General features: G+C 42.1%; 1 protein-coding gene and 1 long non-coding RNA gene across 2 annotated transcripts in view; one reads left to right on the plus strand and one right to left on the minus strand.

Annotated features, from left to right (window-relative positions):
• The window catches only part of LOC148187416 (uncharacterized), a 52,812-nt gene that overhangs the window by 30,950 nt on the left and 1,957 nt on the right, over positions 1–19,905 (plus strand). The gene's annotated exons all lie outside the window — the stretch shown is intronic.
• Positions 465–17,027, minus strand: hivep2b (HIVEP zinc finger 2b). Its single transcript, XM_042500406.2, has 7 exons — positions 16,813–17,027; positions 9,517–13,460; positions 7,469–7,626; positions 7,137–7,312; positions 6,446–6,544; positions 5,561–6,348; positions 465–3,115 (listed from the first exon to the last, which is right to left on the minus strand). Exons 2-7 carry the CDS (start codon positions 13,354–13,356, stop codon positions 2,708–2,710), a joined length of 5,469 nt encoding a protein of 1,822 aa, XP_042356340.2. The 5' UTR covers positions 13,357–13,460; positions 16,813–17,027; the 3' UTR covers positions 465–2,707.

Consider the following 19,905-nt stretch of genomic DNA (forward strand, 5'->3'; position numbering starts at 1 on the left):
AGAGCTGACATAACGCACTCCAAGATCACAGTCATTTCCTCACTTAATATGCGTTTAGTATTCACTCAGAGCACGGTACACTGTCCCGTAGGTGCTGCTGATACATAGTGTTGCTGCTTAATTTGACGCAGCCTTAAAGTGTTTGAATATTATCCGCAAGGTGAGAACTATTTTTGGAAGCATTCATTTTTTTATTTTTCTTCTTCCATGTTTTGACTGCAGTGATCATTTTTCACCAGAGGATGTCACTGGTAGGAGTCTCTCCAATTTTTCACTCTGAAGAGATTTTTCTTTTTTGTCCACACTCCTCCACGCCTCCAGACAAAATGTGAATGATTTCATCTGAGTCCTTGTGCGCTCTAATTTAAACACTCGCGAGTTATGCAGGAGGAAAGGTACGGTAGCCATTTTGAACAATAAAGTAAAAAAAAAAAATAAGAAGAAATAAGCTGCAACACACATCCTTGGGTTAGAAGTATATTCTTTTAAAACAATTTTGAATTTAATCTGAAAAAGTAGAGCACCAAACAATAAAGTCCCCATAGCATAAAAGAGGCACTCCGTCCTGACTAACCAGTTTTGATGCAAATAGCTAAACAACGGATTGGCTACTGAGGTTTTTCTTTTTTTCCTCAAAAGATCTTAGCTGAGAGGTAAAATGATTCGTCCTCTGTGTGTTTTACAGGGAATTTCATAGACATGAGAGGCACAAAGCAGTTCAGTAAATATGAATACACAATAAAAACAAAACACAAACACAATCTGAATACATACTGTATGCCAAAGCAAATAGAAGGCTTCACTTTCCCTTCACATTTTTATGAGCATTCTGCACCGTTTAAATCACGACAAATAAAAATTACATGAAATCAAAGCTACATACATCTTCAGAAAAGGGAAACACAAAATTAAAGCAGTGCACCTTTTTAAATCTTTTATGTAAACATGAGTGAACAAAGTGTTTTCTGATTTTGAAAATCTCAAACTGGTAACATAACCACTTGAGGATGTGAATACACTTTTTCTTTTTTCTTTTTTAAAAGATGAGACACACGGTGTTAGCGTTCAACACTGTGCTATTTTCGCCCTCATTAAACCTCAATAACATCAACTGCAGACTTTTTACCTCTTAAAGAGATATAAACAATCCACATAAAAAGTTTTCAGAATTCAACACTGCAAAAATAGTTTAAATCATAAAAATACACATATATATACAGAGAAGAAGTAATGCATTTGGTGAATGATTACTTTGAGCTGAAGCACAGTAATAGTCAACCAACTCACGCTGTTAACATCATTACTTTAGTATTACTTACAGTAAAGTGATATTGATTTATCCAGTTACACTTGAAATGCAAGAAAACATACTATTGACTGATCATCATAGCCCCTTGAATTTGTGTGCAACGTGTTTCACAACATGAGAAACGTGAAAAAACGACTGGAATGTTTCAAAAAACCACAAGAGAACGTAACATGTTTACTCCCTTATTTTCACTGACCACGTCAGTTCAACATCAAAGATGAAAGGATGAAAGTGCATCGTCAAAACTCATAAAATGCTTATGGTCATCTGTATAAGAGAGAGAGAAATAAAAACGCTGTTTAATCAAAGCAAAAACATGAGATCAAAAGCAATGCCAGCGTGGCTCACTGCATAACTGCATCACTGCTGCATAAGTACAGATATACCATATAAATAGTAGTCAAATATTTACCAGTATCAATAAGTGCTCACGTTCTAATATATAAATACATCTTACAGTATTCATAATTACATATTAACTTCCTCTATTTTTGTGCAATAGCAAATCCCATGCATTTTTACCAAGATAAAAACCACAACATTTAGAAAAATGCAACATAAGAAACATTTTTTCTTTTTAAGATTGTTTCACATGAATCAAGCTGCATCCGCCTGTCAGCAGAACTGACGGAACAAGAAAGAAAAAGCTTTTCTTTGAGCGAACTCTCTGACAGCGCTCTGGATAAAGAGTACGTCAACGTTTCTCCCTATTCAGGAACAACCTTCTCGTAACAAAAAACAATGAAAAGCAAAATAAAGGCACAGACCCTTGCCGCTTGATTAGAAGCACCAAACTGCACAAGAAGCATCTACTTAAAATTTGGTCAGACTGTTTCATAATACACATACTTTTCCCCTTATAAATAGTCTTTATTTACTGCACTACTGCATCACACCTTGATATGATTACATTAAACAACAGTCTATTTTCAAAGTACACATACAGTAAAATACACTGTTTGTATGCATCTAAGAAGGAGTATATGTTTAAGGACATTTGTACAGAATCCATAAATATAATTTATGTGCAATTGTACGCAAACTACTATGTCAAACAAAGGCATATTAGCATAATATCTTTCCATATTGCACCTGCACCCAATAATGATTCTCCACCTTGCACGACATCCTGCTGCTCGTCCAATCATCATCAGTATCTGAAGAGAAGAGCACATCAGACAGTGTGGGTTTTGTCTTCACTGTGAAGGTTTGATCTCCACTCAGATTTCAGAGGAGCTGTCTGGAGTATGTGCAAGACCAGAGGAAGTGTTATTATATTGCCTCTAACGGGATAAAGATGAGGTTATGTGCCTAAAGGGCTGAGGACGACAAGGTTGCAGGTGTAGCAGAGGGGGTGGTGTCTGTTCCTGGGTCGAATCAAGGAGACAGAAAAAGGTTTCAGTGAGGGTCCTCTGTGGTGATCTTCAACGAGGCGATGGCTTTCAAGCAGGTCTGGACATTCTCCTCCTGTCTACTGTCCCCGATGCCGGGGTCGAGGCTTTTCTCCTGAGCGGACAGCTGGTTCTGGCCTCTGATGTCTTCTGCTCCAGACTCAGGCCCATGGACAGATCCCTCCCTGCTGCTGCAGCGCTGGCCCTCGCTGCTCTGGGGGCTCGGCACCGAGGAGGGGGTGACATCAGTGCTGGAGGAAGGCGGGGAGTGTAACATCTGGAGCCCTCCGACAGGAACGACGGGGAGCAAACTGTGGGCCTGCTGCTGGGAGTGAAGAGGGAGGTGGCTGAGGATGTTCTGGTGATGAGAACTGGCAGCACCAGGCAGACTGGGAGCCAAGCTGCTCCTTTGATCCTGAAACGACATATTGGCAGCGTTAGCAGCAGATTCAGCATCGCCAGCATCGTTTCTCATGTGGAAATATATTACAGTTAGCAAGATGCAGAGAAGTGAGAAATAAAGCATTAAGTAAACTTAAGACAGCACTTGGAGAAGACAAACCTCCGCCATGCCTGCACAATCCATCAAACAATAAGGCCCAATCTCATTCCTTATTTTTACCCCTACTCCTCATTTTTGAGTGCCGTGTTGCCCCTCAGAGCAGAGTTTCAAAGGGGGAGTGGTTGAGATCTTCTTTTATGAAATGGGAAGACCCTGATTCGTCATTAGATGTCATCGACTTTTGCTCAAAGAGACGCAGTGGGTATTGACGAATATTACAAACATGCCGTCTTCTGCTGTGGTGATTTTTCTTGCATGGGCTATTGCTATCCTTTTGCAGTTGTCAGGACACCCATTATTTATTCACAACATGAATTCCACGTTATCCATCGATTAAGAAGTCAGCGAATTGAAAAAAAAAGCAACAATACTTCATTACCAGGCCTCTCGTGGAGCTTTATAGGCTAATGTTAGCAACCCTTACTCCTACCCTGCCAGTCAGCACTGATATTAGAGGAGCAGTAACAAGAGCAGCAACTTTGCTGCTGGACTAAGGATACATTTCAGGTGTCATATGTCATCAAAAGAGACTGGAATGAAACAAAAATACAAATTGTCATGCATAAATCAGAAATAACAATGTAACATTAGCTAGTAGGGGTGGGAATCATCAGAGGACCCTTGTTACAATATTATCACAATATTTAGGTCATACAGTATTATTGGGATTTTACATGTTTTGCGATATGTTGAGTATTAATACAAGGTATGTTGCAATATATTGGGATTTATTACCTTTTTCAGCTGCAATTTAAGGAAACATTTTGTCAACATTGCTTTTATCTAATATTTTAGTTTTCATTCTGTTCATCCATTCACAGTTATTTTTATTGCAGCAAATTGTATCTTGTGGGCTGAAACAGCAATTGATTTTATTATTCCAGTATACTGCCAAAAGTTTAATGTATATAAACAATTTATATAATAGAAAAGTCTATACTTGGCATTCCTGTGCCAATACAATATTGCCAAGGACAATATTGCGATACTCAATTTTCTCTTCCACCCCCTCCACCTTAGCTATCTAGCTAGTTAGTTACCAAGACATCTGCACACTAGAAATTTCTTTTGTTATTCTTTTTAAAAAGACAAGGTCCAAAATACATTCAAACAACATTAAACTAACATTAGACAATGATTGTTGTAACTGTAGACATTATACATGTGTTCTCCTTGTGTAGCCATGTTGCAGTTGATTTCTCAGAACACTTAGTTTGGAGTTTGCCTCTAATAAAAGCCTCAGTTTGGAGGGCCATGCAGCTCCAAAACTTCACCCTACCCCTCTACCCAACAAGAATTGGCCTTCTAACCCTAGATGTGGAGTGGTAAGGGCAGTGGGTGTATTGGGATTGTGCCAAAGCCTTAGGCCCTAAGTGCTAATCTATATGTCTGTTATTGTCAACAAATCCAATGAAAAGAACAAAATCAGCAGGGAGATAGTTCATGTCTTACTTTGCAACTTCCTCACCCTGTCTAAGTGTAGGTCATGAATATAAACTTTCACATATCACTTTTACAAAAAAGGCTCAATAACTTTCATAAACAGCCGCCGCTGTAATTTATAGAAACATTGCAGTCTGTGTGCACCTAGCATTTTTCTTCAGCAGTGACAGGGAAGTGGGGAGCGCTCCATCTCACTGTTTACGTTTTTTTTTTTAAATGACACACTGACCATGGTTTCCATGACAATGATATTGCGACATGAACATAAGCTAGAAAGCTAACCTGACGCTACGTTAACAGAGGTTTGACAGCACAGGGAACAACAAGCTTACAACTGTACGCTGGTCAAAGCACAACAGCCACCAGAACCATCAAGTGTTGGCCAGCCGATCTGCTCCCACAGACAGGCTTCTCTGTTTTTGTTGTGGCAGAAGTCTGGCTAAAAAGCAGCAGTGACATCACCGGTGCCTTTCTGAAAAGTTCAGAAATTTTCAACTCAATGCGCCAGGAGTGGCCACACAAAAAAGGCAGAGGGCTTTGAATCTTATAGGGAACAATTAAAAAAAGATGCCGGCACTGAGAGAAAAAACTCTTGGAGGACACAGGCTCTTACTCAAACAGCATTTTTGGGGACTATTTTCAGCTGTGGATGAATCCACATTTGGTGTTCCAGTCACGAGAGCAACAGTGTGGCTCAGTCATGTGTTTTTAATAATTTTTGGACATCAATGGAGCTCTCTGGCACAGAGAAAGATGATAAGTCAGACTTAGGATTTATTGACAAAAGAAAAACCTAAAAACCCTATTTTTCAGAGGTGTACTTGAATTGGGTGCAGAACGCTTTACGATACTTACCATCTCCATTTCAAAGGCTCCTTGGTGTTGAGCCATCTCCATCTTTGCCTGGTGTCTGGTTTTATCGCCGCTGCCTTTGTGTTGGTGTGAGCCTCTTCGTGGTGAAACCGCCCTCAGCACAACTCTCTGCCGGCCTCTGACTGAGGACTCTCTTTTTCCACCCAGCTCTGTTCCTGGAGACATGGGCCGTTCAATTGAGCCCGGAGAGAGGTGCTGAATGGGTGTGAAGCTGGGTGAGCCAGGCCTCAGCGGGGAGGTGTCCCATCTGGGAGAGGAGCGACCTCGCGGTGAGAGTTCTCGCCTCGGGGACGGGTAACGCAGACGTGAAGGGGAGGGCTCCCTGATGGGAGACTCCCAACCAGGAGAGAGCAGACACGACGAGTAGGGGTCGAACAGGAAGCTGGCCTGGTCCGGAGACAGCATAGTAAGAGAGTCTTCATCCATGGACTTCTCTCTCTGCTCTGTTGCGAGGACAGGTCGATTGTCCAAGCCAGTCCGCCTGCCAGAGGACTGTTGGCGGACATCAGCACCAGGCAAAGAGGTGAGGGAATAGCCATGGATAGAAGTGGTGGCTGTGACTGACAGAGAAGTAACTCCACACGGCTGAGGACTCGTGCTTCTTGAACGCAACTTTGGAGTAGAGTCACCATCGTATTCATCGTCCTCGTCATCGTCTTCATCGATTTCATCCACTTCTTCATCCATTCCGTCAGAGTCCTCTGCATCTGAGAACTGGTGTTTGGTTGTGGCCACGACCTCTGTCTTGGACTCTTGTTGGCTGTCGTCCACTTTAAAAGACAAACACACCAGTTAAGTGGGATTTATTCTGCTGTAATTCATGCATTTGCAAGAATTTATAATATACTGTACATGTCAGTATCTTACCATGTTCCTGTATCTCTGTGTCATCCATCGTCACTGACACTCCCAGTTCAAGACATTTCTTCATGTGCGCCTTTGACTTCATATGTTTAGTCAGGTTTCCTGTTTTTAAAAAAAATGAAAAAAAGTTATCATTTGTCACTAAAAAATACCTGCATTTATCTTTAAAGTGGCCGATTTTTTTTTTTTCAGATTTTCACCCAAATTTGATGTGCCCACACACCCAAAGTTGTTTTGCCTACTACAAAAGGACACTGATCACTTTTAAGAGAGTCTGACACAGAAAATTCTCCCAGAAATTAATAAAAGTGAAGAGAAAAGCAGGTGGACATTGCAACTTGGTTGCTTGTCTTGCACCATAGTGGCTCTAAATAGCAGCAAAAATGTGTGTTGTGTTTACAACTGCTGCAAATGTGTTTATTTTATAAATCTGATGCCACAGATGTTTGTATGATACTATTTTTTTTTCTGCTGATTTTTAAAGGGATTCCTAGATAAATTCAGAGCACATACATTTTCAGCACAATTTTCAACATGTAGGTGGCTGAGCCAGTAGCTATCAGCTAATGGAGCTAACCCCATAACCAGCATAAAACAATGGTCAGATCAATTTTATTTACATGTTATTATCTATTAACACAAAAAAACAATTTGCTTCACAGGCCTTTACACCAGGAGCCTAAAGAATACTCACCTTTAGTTTTAAAAGCAAAGTTGCAGACCCTGCAGATGTACGGTCTCACGTCTGTGTGGGTCCTGATGTGTTTTTTCAGCATGCTCGGCTTCTTACAGCGAATACCACACTCCTCACAAATGTATTTCCCCCGGCCTCGTCCTCTCACATATACATAGTCTTCATTGGACTTGTACCTGAAAGATAGAAGTGAATAAATCCATAAAACAGGCCTGAATAGGTAAAAACAGCGCAGAGGGATAGTTAATGAATGCACCAACACCCTAATATAGCTGCTGCATTTGCTGTCAGCAGAACTGACAAGTGTTATGATAACTAATATCTTGACTGACCCTCCCTCGAAGATCTTAATGCGAGTTGGCACTGTTTGGGTTGTGGAAGCCTCCCTCTCTTTCCACTCCTCCTTGGCAGTTTTCACTCTGCAGCTGATGTCTTTCACCTTCTTCCCGTAGGTGAGGTCCACCTCTTTGGGCTCCGGTTTCCTCTGCAGCTGAATCAGATGAACAAACATTTTGTTAACATCCATTTTAAGTAGACACCATATCGACAGCGTAACGTGATGCTTCCAATATTGTATGTCACACATGGCGTTACACAGCATGTTTTGCAAACATGAATTATGCTGCTTCAGGGGGGGAAAACAGTGAAGGTTTTTATGTTCTAAAAGCCATGGTAGGCAGGATTTTTTTGTATATCTATTTTATCAACGAAGAAAAACATTGCTTTGCCAAGGCAGATGATATTTATTTGAATATAATTTGGTGTGTGGTATTCTCCCTGCCAAGACATCTTTTTCTGCAGACGATAAATGCAGAACAAGTGATGAATCAAAGTGTTTAACGTCCTAACTAGCAGAAGGCAAATGATTTCCAGGAACTTGCCAATATTGACTGAACCTTCTGCCAAAACATTTGTGCAGTTTGCCAAATTCTGGGTAATAAGGTCCTATAAACTTTCATTTCAAACACTTATCTTTTGCTGACATCAAGGGCTACCAAAGTGGAAAACTGCCCAGTGCAGCTTGATTATAAGTATAGCGATACCAGTAGGACTAGTTTAACATATCATCAATAGGGCTTCACTCTTAACACCCAGAACAAATGTTTTTGACCTGTTTTACTATCACAGTAAAGGATGGTCATATTAAACCTGACCAATGATTTGAGGAAAACATGTTGAAGTAATTCCTGTGAGCAATAACCTCAGGCTGCATACCATTCAAAATACTGTTCCTGTTTTTCTGTTCTGACTACAGTATGATGTCATAGTGTGAAGAATTTTTTCATGTGGTTATCTGCTCCAGCCATGCTACTACAAGTGTTAACATTAATTATGTTACATTGCTACATGAAGCTACATGCTAAAATCAGGGAAACATGTAAAGTTATTTGTAGATGTTGTTAATTTCTCCCTGATTTTGGACCACATTCCTGCTGCAACATGTCTGATTTTGTTTAGAAGCTTTTATTGGTGATTTTTAAAAGGAGAAAGTGCTGCTGTTTATCATTACAGTCATCTCTCAGCTGCACACACACTCTTTATGTATGTGTGGCTACATGCTAATATAAACAAAAAATGTAATCTTTGTTGCTGATTGAGTCATAATCCTGCTGGAACACATCTGGTTGTGTTAAGCAGCTTTCATTGGTGTTTTTTAAAGGCAGAAAATGGCACGATTCTCCATTAAAGTCATTCCTGTTTGCAAGTACAATGCTACATGTAGCCACTGTAAACAAAGCAGGTAATCTTGGTTGCCGATGTTGTAAATTTCTCTCCAATTTTGGATCATATCCCTGCTAGAACTAGTGCAAGTGATTTTTAAAGTAAGAGAGTGCCACTGTTGTCCATTACAGCAATTGCCAGGCCGTGTATATACAGCTGTGTGGGTTTGAAACATAAACTTTGTTGTAGATATTGTGAATTTCTCCTGATTTTTGGATCATATTCCTGCTGAATCATATCTGGTTGTGTTTAGACATGTTTATTGGTGATTTTTCGATGTAGAAAGTGCCACTATATCCTGTCACAGTCATTCACTGACTGCAAGTACACTGCTAAAATACATGTAGCTACATGCTAACATCAGGGAAAAGGGGAAATTGATTTTTGAAACTGTTTATTTCTTCCCGATTATGGATCGTATTCCTGCCAAAACATGTCCAGCTTTGTTTAAAAGCTTCGGTCTCAAACAGAGGGTGAATTCAGGTGTTCTGGTACTGACAGTATGAGGCAAATAAAGTGTTTTTTGACCATTAATGCATGTAAACATGTTCAAGTAGAAACCCAAAATACAAGTTTAAACCTGAAAATAAGTATTATAAGTCCACTTTAAGGCAGTCATATACTCAAAAATAGTGCAGAGATGGGATAATTTTCTCACCTGCTCCATGGTCTGCCTCCACAGGATGAGGGATGACACCAGTTTTCCTGCGCCTGGCTGACACATGGCGGCCACGGTGTATATAACCTTGTCTCCCCTCTGTTTGGACCGTAGCAGAGCCAGAGCAGTACTGGTATTCAGCTCTAGAGGGTTCGGGTTGTGGGAACTCACACACCAGGTGGCGTACACAGAGGAGAAAGGGGCGTTGCTGTGAGAGCAACTGGGCTTGGTGTAGTTGAGATAACACCAGCTCACACCTGTCGTCGTGCGAAGACTTGGAAACTGAGATAACAGTCTTGAATGCTCGGCGTGTGAGATCAGGATGTCTTGACTGGTAACCAGCTGCGCCACCATATCCATCTGCACTTGACTCTCCATGCCAACTTCTTTCACTTCGCTGACTGATATCACGGAGTAGGGAGGTGAGCTGGTTTCCAGGGAGCTACTTTCCATAGCTGACTCAACGCCGTGGTCAGTGCCCTCTGTCACTTTTTGTTGAAGTGTGATAAATTTACTCATATGTGAGTCATCCTGAACATGATGTGTGGATGCACCCTGCATCTCTGACCTGTGCCCCTTCTCTTCACTCAGATTACATTTTCCCAACTCCACAGCACTCAGCTCTTCCACTATCTGCCCAAACATTCTTTCCTCTTTCACACGTTTTTGCTGCTTGACCTCCATGAAAAGGTCCAGGCTGCTGGCAGGGGATAGCATCCGCTTGTTTGTGCCACCACTGGAGGCGTTAGTGGTTGAGATAGTCCTGGAGGTCAGAGAGAGCGGGATGCCTGTCTTGAGTTTAGCTGATGACAAATCGAGGGCTTCAACACTGAGCGTTTGCGTTGAAGGTGGTCTGGTATAAGCTGATACATTAAGAGAATCTCCAGGCAAACGTGAAATCTGATTCTGAGGGGTGGATGTAGTGGAGCTAACACTTTCATACTGATTGTCGAAAATCTGTGATACTGAAGTGTATGTGATACTGCCGTAGGGTGGCACATGAGTCTGTATTCTTACAGGAACTAAAAGGCTCGGATGTGACAGCTGGGGGAATGTATTCCCGGCAGAGAATATTGGCAAAGACTGCGGCAGAACAGCAACTGCTGTGAATGGAGGGGAGGTGCTGCCGAGGTACTGCGGGAACGCTTGTGATGAGACTTGTGTTACCTCAGTGTCCATATTCAATGACTCCTGTCGCACCAAGTTTCCCCTCCTTCTCTCCCTCACAGCTGAGTGGCCGGTGCTAATGTCCACGTGTCTAACTTTGGATGTTGGAGAGAGGCTGCCATAGTCAAATGATATGCTGCGTACCTCTGGGAACTCCTTGCGCAAGTTACACGGCGCCTGCTCTGAAGAGGAGCGTCTCATTTCATGTTGTTGACGCTGGTTGAGCACAGAGAGGGAGTGCCCACTCCCTGGCACTGCTAATAGCTCTAGCGGTTTGCCAAATTCATCCTGCCTGGCTGGGGAGACTGACTTCAAACTCTCCTCCCTGTCAAAGGAGAAGGTGGAGCTATAAGATAAGTTGCTGTCTTGGCTCGGGCTGCGTGAGAGGCTGGTGCAGGCAGACTCGAAACTAGATTCGCCAGAGGAGTGCTCGATATCAGCTAAGCGTAGCCTTTTCTTCTTTGGGGGGAGCTTTTCTGGAGGGAATTGTGCTAAAGTTTCACTCCTCTGAGGCCACTGAAACTCCTCCACATGCTTCTCTGGCTCCTTCACCTGCACATCTGGAGCTTTTTCTGGACTGTCAGGCTCTACTGTGACTCTAATTTCTGGGACTTGAATGTTGGGCTGACGCACCAGTTTGGGGCCAATTTGAAATGATTGCCTACTATCACTCCTTTCCAGTTCATATGATTCACTTGCCTCCATAGCTTGAAATGAAATACTGTCCTGTCTCGGCCCGTGATACTTGTACGATTCTGCCTGTTCAGAGTGAGGCCTGTTTATTGAGTTTGTGTGCTGGATAACAGAAATTACATTCCCTAAAGTTTTCCGACCTGACATTTCAGGGCTCACTGATATGTCCATGTCACACCTGTCCATCATACTTGAAGAATGTCCTTTCCCTAACGCTATAATACCCGCCGCAGCTTGCTTTACATCATTGCTTGAATCAAACATTTCCTCACACTGTTCAGCCTCATACTGGCCTGTAAGATCTTCCTCTTCCCTCTTCTCTTTCCGACGCTTCCGTGTTGCCAGCTCCATTGCGTGTCTCTGATGGCTCATATTAGATGCCACAGAGGGGTAATTTTCCATTTCCAATCCTGAGGGTGTAATGCCACTCTCGCTCATCTTTCCATGGGTGTCCGTGTCTGTGTGGCCATCATGTGGGGAGAGCTCAAAAGCAGCTTGCCGCCTGAGTCTCCTCATGCCCCCGGTGCTCGTTCTCTCGTCAAAAGAGTGGCTGCCTCTGAGGGCTTGGGGCATCGTCAGACACACCGCTGAGGATGTTGGCATTGAGTTGCTTCTTATAAGCGTCCCCACATCAGAGCCGGTGTCCAACTGCTGTTCTTTCACCTCTTCCCTCATGAATGACTTTGTGTTTATTTTGATTGACTCGACTATGTCTTTTTCTTGGGTGAAAACGCGGGAAACACCTTTCTCCGAGCTTCTTCTGGTATATTCAGAGTCTGTGCTACAAGCCACAAAAGCTGCTGTCTGTTTAGGGCTTGGTCTGTAGCACTTCCCAAACATAATTTCTTGATAGGACTTTGCATTGGTGTTCGGAGGACCTGTCTGGTGCTCGGTGCTCTCGGATCGCGAGAAGTATCCGGAGTCCGTGCTGCCCTTGCTGGATTGACTTGGGAGGGACAGATTGTGTTCAGAGTCACTGCTTCTTTTTTCAGACAGCCGAAGTGCAAGCCTCTGTTTGATCGTGCAAGATTGCATTGCACGGCTAGCCTCAGCAGCAGCGGGAGGTGCATTGATTTCTTGGTGCTGGGATGAACCATCCTGAGCTGACATCGACGTGGCTCCCTTTTTTTGAGCAATGAGATTTAGTACTTTTACAGCAGTGTTATCTGATCCCTCCACTGGAGAGTCCAGCAGCAGCAGCGGGTCGTTAAGAGTGTCCTCGTCTGTGTCCGTGCTTTGCTCAGCATCAGAGAATAACTCTCCTTCCCCTTCAAAAGACCCCTGGTCCGTGTTGGCATTGTAAGAACCAAGTTCTGAGAGTGGCACTGTTCCAGCTTTGACCGAGTGCGCGTGGGACTTTCTGTGTTTGTATAAATTACTCTTGGTTTTGAAGGAGAATCCGCAGGGGACACATGGATAGGGCCGTTCGCCGGTGTGTGAGCGAATGTGTTTCTTAAGCACGCTGGGTTTGGCACATGCCCTGCCGCAGTAATCACAAACATACTTCCCAGGCTTTTGTGGTTTCTGCTCCACCTTACACACAGCCTCTGACAGCTGATCCATCCCTGACTGGGAACACTGGACCTCAGGTGAACTGGTGGACTTCCTCTGAGATGCAGGTCCAGGGGACTGTGCAGAAACTATGTGACTTAAAGCTTTCTGTCTGCCAGTGGGAAATGTTTTTGTGGATTGTAGTGGAAACATAGACACCTCATAGTCTTGATGGCTTATGGACTGGGTTTGGGAGTGTGAATCTTCTAATTGCTGTGATTTCCCTGAGTCAGACATTTCGTTGAAACCACATGTGTCTCTGCACTGACCTTCTTGCAGTTGTTGGTGCCAGCCCTTGCCTTCCAGTTCGACTGATGGACTCCTCCTAGTCTGTGCTGCCTCTGAGGTGCTTTTTTTCTGTGCAACAACATTTCTGTCCTGACCCTCAGTGGAGCTTTTCACCCCTGCAGTAGTTTCAAGTGACTCCATGAATCCAATGTCACCTTCTTTGGGATCGATTTGCAAGGACACTATCTGTTATGTAACCGTAGTGATATTAACATACATGTGAACTGATTGCAGGGAAGGGTCACCTGAAAGAAATCAAACAGAAAGTAGAATTAGACAAATGTGTATGTAAGACAGTCATCAAAACTAGTTAAACGTGCACAAAAGGCTAATAAAGACAAAATATGTACTGAAAACAAATAATTCCTCGATTAAATGTGAGTTCAAATCACTCTCCTTGAGAGCGAGCACTTTTCAAGGCTGTTTCCCAAAAGTCCTTCTAATAAAATTGCAGTATAAAATTCATAATGAGCTCCATCACAGCAGGAATGGAAAAACATAAATTTCTCTTTAGCAGCCTCTAAAAACACAAAGCCTCATTTTAACTCTGGTCAATGCCCCTGTGAACATATAGAGGTGTGTGTAGGTGTTTAACGCACATGCTTGCCTACTGGAGTATGTGTGTCATGAATGGTTCTATATACTGTATGTTTATTTTGCATTTGACTATAGGAATCTTCACTGCAACACCATCTCCTTTCAACAAGCTCAAAATCAACTCCTTTTCCTTAATGCAAAATGTCACTTTACTATTTTCAAGCTACAGTAGGTAACTTTAATAAAAAATATATTTTCTATTTGCTGAAACTATAACTTCATATACACAGTACTACATGAGACAGAAAATCTGTGGAAAAATATTCTTCTACTTACTCCATCGTCTTGTAGCACTTCTCATGGCCAATTGGTAATTCTTGTGAAAATTACTTTTTGTCATATTTGCTGAAACTGTCACTCAGAAGTACATGAGACAGATGGTCTGGGGGAAAAATGTTCCTCTGCCTCATTGGTATTTGCTTGAATCTACCACAACTGAACAAAAAAGAAATCATCAGTCGCTGCTCCTAAACAGCGGTCAAACTGTCAAACTAGGCAGCACTGATCAAATATGAATTAAGATTGTGTTACTGCATTGACTAAAATCTTTTCAGACACATATTTTAATGTACTGTTTAGCTGGAAAATGTGAAAGATTGTGACCCTGACAGTGGGCAGTGCTGTTTCGAACATGGCGGCCGGGTCACAAACATTCTCATTTCATAGCTAAACAGTACAAAAAAAATCTTTTTCTATTAACATTTGAGGTGAGGAAAAGGGAATGCAGTAGCAGAATCATGATTCATGTTTGGTTAATGCTGCCAAGTTTGAGGGCAATTCACGAGCAGTGATTCACATGATTGACAGCTGCGTTAGAGTCCTTGTCTTTGATTGGTTGTTTTTGGTGTGCTGTGTTAGATCTGTGCAAATGCCATTAGAAGCAGTAGGAAGAGGAGGAAGGACATGATTTTTTTCACAAGTTTTCTGTCTCAAATACTTTTGTCAGAATATAGTGACAGTTTCAACAAATATGACAAAAAGTTACCGTCAGAAAAGTTACCAACTGTAGCTTGTACAAATAACTACAAATATCTATAAAGGAGTTAATGAATGGGTTGTCATCGACAATGCTTTTTGCAGGGGAACAACTGGAAGGGCAACTTTTATTGATTTACAGTAGAAAAAGCTAACGTATTGTAAGCTTAGCTGTGAATTATCAACAACACTGTTTACCTCCCAGGTCTTTTATCTCTTCAGTTTTAATTTCACTTGTTCAGTTTTTGTCAACTGTTTAAAAAAAAACTCTAAACTTCAATACAGGTTTGTATGCCAGAAAAAACTGTAAATGATCTGACCATGTATAATACTTAAAACTCTGTAGAAAATGTACATAATGAAAAAAAAAGTATGATTATAGTATGTGTGTTGATGCATGTCAGCACACACTAGTGACACTATCACTGTAGATCATGAGTAATTACGCGTGACGAGTACCTGCATCTGTATCCATTCAATATCTCCATAAAATACCTAAGTATTCAGCTTAACTCTTTAATCCATTGTTGGTTTCACATCATATTATGTTATGATGTTCCTTGTCTCTTGGGGGATTCAAACCCTTTGACTCATCTGTGTTACTGGTGTCATTGTCTCCACGCTGAGCTGCACAGCTCCACATACTGCCCTGCACATAAACACGCTGGACTCCGGCAAGAAACCTCATCATCCCCACGGTTGAAGTGAATTGCTTTTGCCGCTACACTTTCGTTTCATACCAAGGGGATGGGTCTCTGAGGGCACGTCATTTCCATCTTCTCAGTATCAAATGCTGTGTCCTCCCTAACGAGGTTATGTAAGATTATCTGGTTCAAACCCTCTGAGTTCCCCTTAATTAGGACATCCTCCGACTCTCACTCTCTTTCTCACACTCCCTCTCTTTCTTTGTTAGCGCACCACACACTCCTCAGGCATTAACCAGAGGATACGAATCCAAGGTGACTCGAGATGCCAAGAGATGCTTGAAAGCAGCTGTAAGGATGATAATCTCCCCCTTTTTTTTCAAATTCCCCATTGCATGTTTTGGCTGTTTATGGTTCAGTAGCTCTGCTTTCGGACAGATTCTTCCAGAGCAGGATAGAGAAAAGATAATGACGGATGGCGAGGGCTGCCTCAGATTGGAACGATCCATGTTTCAACAGGGAGGTTTACTGAGGTAAACTAAGTGGGGTGCCTGAGGGGGGTAACAAAATTCAGAGGCCTGGTAGGGAGCTCCCCTTCAAGGTCGGTCTGACCTCATTGCTTAGTTTTCCATCCTCGGTGAGCCCTGAGTGGAGGGAAGGGGAATATGGGTGCAGAGTGACAGCGAGATAAGACCCTCAGAAACAATGCATACCTTTGAACTAAGCACGATAGAGAGGCAGCACAGCCGACATATTCAGAGTCTCACTGACAAGTCAACAGATTCACTTTTTTGTGTGTATCCAACAGACCTATCCCTGCAAATTTCTCTCTCTCCTGGCAACAAGCTTTAACCTATACAAAAATATATGACACAGCAGCAATGACGTGCAACAACAGGAGGCAGGTGGGTGGCAGTAGGTGTGTTTCAGGACGATTGTGGGCTGACTGTGGTACAGTATGTCCGCATGGATGGAGAAATGACTTTATGGAGAGATTTATCAGGACGGCAGACATTCACGGGGCACATCCCTTACTGCTCTCCACACACAAGAGAGGACAATGAGCAAACAAATGCTGGCCATGGAGAGCATCGTTATGCCGCTGCATTACATCATTAGAGGCTAAGTTGGCCATTAAAGGGAACAGGCATGAAGCCTCACGCTGACAACAAATCCATAAATATCATAAGGAGATGACCGGCTTCAGAGAAGCTGGATGGTAAAACCCTCTGTGGTGCTCTTACAGCAACATAACATGCAGAATCAATCAACAGCTCACTCAGATCAGAATGACATAAAGCGCACGGTCTGATGGGGGGAAAAAAGCCTTGGCTCATACAGCAGCTGACATTCAGATATCAAATATAATCCTCATACAAACCTGACATTTGAATAGTCCCTTGTCCCATATCGACAGTCACATGTGACATTCCTCATGCTGCATAGTCCGTTTCTCCATTCTCCTCATGTCGTGGCAACAATAATGAAATAAATTAGCAAGGTAAAGTCCCATCAGTCATGAAGCTGCTGGCTGACTGGGTGTACATTAGAAGATCTATTGATGCAAGCTAGTCACCAGAGAAAATACCCAACCGTGACGTGCGGACCCAGGCACAAAAATAGCAAAGGGGCCCTGGGAGGGATTACACAACAGCCCACGTTTAAGGACGCTTTTCCTCTCTCTCACTGTGTTTCAAAGCACAGCAGCAGCTGCCTCACGCTACACACAAAGTGGGGAGTCAGATATCATGATGCTAAGAGCTAAACATCACCTTTCTTAGATGGCCAGAGTTCATTCATCCCCAGATTCAGTCAATTATTTTTTTGGTGTAATCTGGATGAAGACAAATCAGATACATGTTATGATTTGTATAAACCAGTCGGACAGAGTATGTGAAGCACGGCAGAGGAGAAATGCAAAAGTGATAAGGGTTTTGAAAGACTCTAATCACATGGTGCAGCCGCTCTGAATGTACATTTCCTACAGCGTGGTCCTATTCAGTCGGTATATAGAGAGGAGCTCAATGAAAAGACAGCATGTGGCTGACTGCGAGGATGCTGCAAAAATAAGACATGTTCTCCAAATCCTGAGACACCCACAGCCTGTTCAGAGCCAGTTCTCTCCCATCACGACAGGATTCGCTTTGTGAATGGAGAGAGTCGTGATGAGGGTGTCATTAACACGAAAAAAAAAAAACTAGGACAATACTGCAGATTATGTGCAGCTGCAAACCTCATCCTGTGAATCAGATGTATGAGTTCAGTGTGACATGGTGCTCTGCATTTACTTCTTCCTCGTACATTAACTACTTTCTCGTAACAAAACTTGACCAAAAATGACTGTAATGATATTCTAATATGCCCAAACCTCCAGACTGCATTGTTATTTCTCTGTAATATTTTGGTAAAGCAGAAAACTCTCAAGTCAATACAGTTGTGGTATTGAAAAGTGAGACAAATTATATCATTAAGAATAGTACACTTAGCATCACATTTCAGTGAAATTAAGTATTTGTATTTTGTTTTCTATTCTACTTTCTTACACCTGCTTGTATGATTTTTATATTTCTATAGTGCAAAACACCTCTAATGATTCCTGATAGACAAGTTATTGACATTACTCAAAGAAGAAATGACCTTCAGTGGCAACAGTCAGATTTGGATTTTGTGCTTAAGTACACTTTACAAGGTATTTGTACTTTGAGTCTTTTCATTTTGTAGTATTTTGTATTTATACTCCACTACATTTAAGAAGAGAAGAGTGTTGTAGTTTTTACTACATTAACAGCTAAGGTTAGTTTTTTAGCCATTGAGCTCTTTAGTAGAAACAATTCACATTTGTTATTATTCACCGGCGCACATTAAATATCACTTGTTGTGGTGGGTATTTTAATGAGTACTTCTTCCATCACTGCCACTGTAAGTACAGTTACTTCCTGTAATTTGGAGGTACTTGTAATTTGCTTGAGTATTTCCACTTGCATTTTGTATTACTTTTATTACATTTCAGGGAGAAATATTGTATTTTTTTACTCCACATGTATTTCACTGGTGCAGTTACTCTGCAGATAATGATGTTAAATGCGAAACGTGGTCTTAGATCAAACTACTGTAAACTGCTATGAATTAAGTTATCTCAAAAGCCTGGACCAGCCACAGGTAAAACACATGACAAACCACTAAATTGGACTTGAATTTGAATTTTAAGTGATGATTGGATACATGCCAAAAATCTGTTTCCATCATAATTTGTTTAAATGCTGCTCTAATGACAACAAATGTAGAAATTTCTCTTGATTTTAGTGAAGTTATGATCACTCTCCTTCAGTTATTCTTTGGGTTGAAAAGGCAAATGGTGACGTCTGCTGTAAAGATCGTAAGCCCCCTGAGCCAAATCTGGGATATTGGGCTGTGTAAATAAAATTGCCTGACTTGAAAATGGATTTGTGTGAAACTTTGGCCTTTCAACACAATATAATTTACACAACTATAAATACCTCACCCGCGTTGACCATCCTCCTCAGATTCACTGTGTGCCACTGGGTGAGAACAACTGGGTGCCTCTATGAATAGGAGTCCTTGGCTTTGGGCTACAGCTGAGACTCAGCTCTTTCTTGTACCTTAAAGCAGAACAAAGACTTTAAACTTATGTAACGACTTAGAGTCGAACTTCACCTCAGAGTTCAGTATCCTACCCAAATGGGAAAGCTTTTATTTCTTGTGTAGAACAACTGTAATTTCACAGAGCATTTCTTCTTGAAAACTGAAACTTGCTGTGTGCCAAAAAAGCAGCGAATGCAGAGACTGTGTATTGACGGAGTCCGTCCACAGTATGGAATTGCAGAGAGCTATTATTAGCCTCTAACAACCCGAAGATGAAGTTGAGGCTAACTAACTGCACTGCAGCTGAGATCCATTATGCTGTATTCAGTATCTAGAGGAGCGGCACTAAAATGGCTGATACTCAATGTGCAGTGAAGGTCAAGTCGCCCATCTCTATAAATATAATGGTCTGTCCCCCAGGATGTTCCACACTGCTTGGCATTTCCACCATCTAAAGCTGCACCACGGCTCCGCTGACCAGCTCAAATCTGCCACAAATTTGCATGTGATTGAATGCCACACAGGCAGCCGACTACTAGCAGGGCTTTAATGATATTAGTGGTAAAACAGATGGGAGGAGGGGGGAGACAGAGGGGACAACACACAGCGAGGGGGGGAGGTTTATGAATGGAAGGAATGAGGCTTTCCTCCCTGCTGGCTGTAGTGGCTGTCATATGACTGACTGAGATATCACTTACAGGGGACACTGAACGCTGCAGGTTGAACAAACAGCTGATACAAACACCAGTAAATACTCATATATAAAACCTCGATCCTGCACGTCTTCACTTCATCATTAATTCATTCACTTTTTGATCAATCGTCCATCCTTTCATTTATCCCTCAGCTCTCTCAAACCAACCGTACTTTA

This window comes from Plectropomus leopardus, chromosome 14 (genome assembly GCF_026936395.1).
Source record: "Plectropomus leopardus strain MGB_pleo_1.0 chromosome 14, ASM2693639v1, whole genome shotgun sequence".
Taxonomy (NCBI): Eukaryota; Metazoa; Chordata; class Actinopteri; order Perciformes; family Serranidae; genus Plectropomus; species Plectropomus leopardus.

Coding starts and splice junctions, on each gene's coding strand:
- hivep2b (XM_042500406.2), bottom strand. CDS start 13,356: ATGGAGTCACTTGAAACTACTGCAGGGGTGAAAAGCTCCACTGAGGGT. Junction 7,627..9,516: donor GGAGGCAGACCATGGAGCAG/GTGAGAAAATTA, acceptor CATCTGATTCAG/CTGCAGAGGAAACCGGAGCC. Junction 7,313..7,468: donor ATTAAGATCTTCGAGGGAGG/GTCAGTCAAGAT, acceptor TCTATCTTTCAG/GTACAAGTCCAATGAAGACT.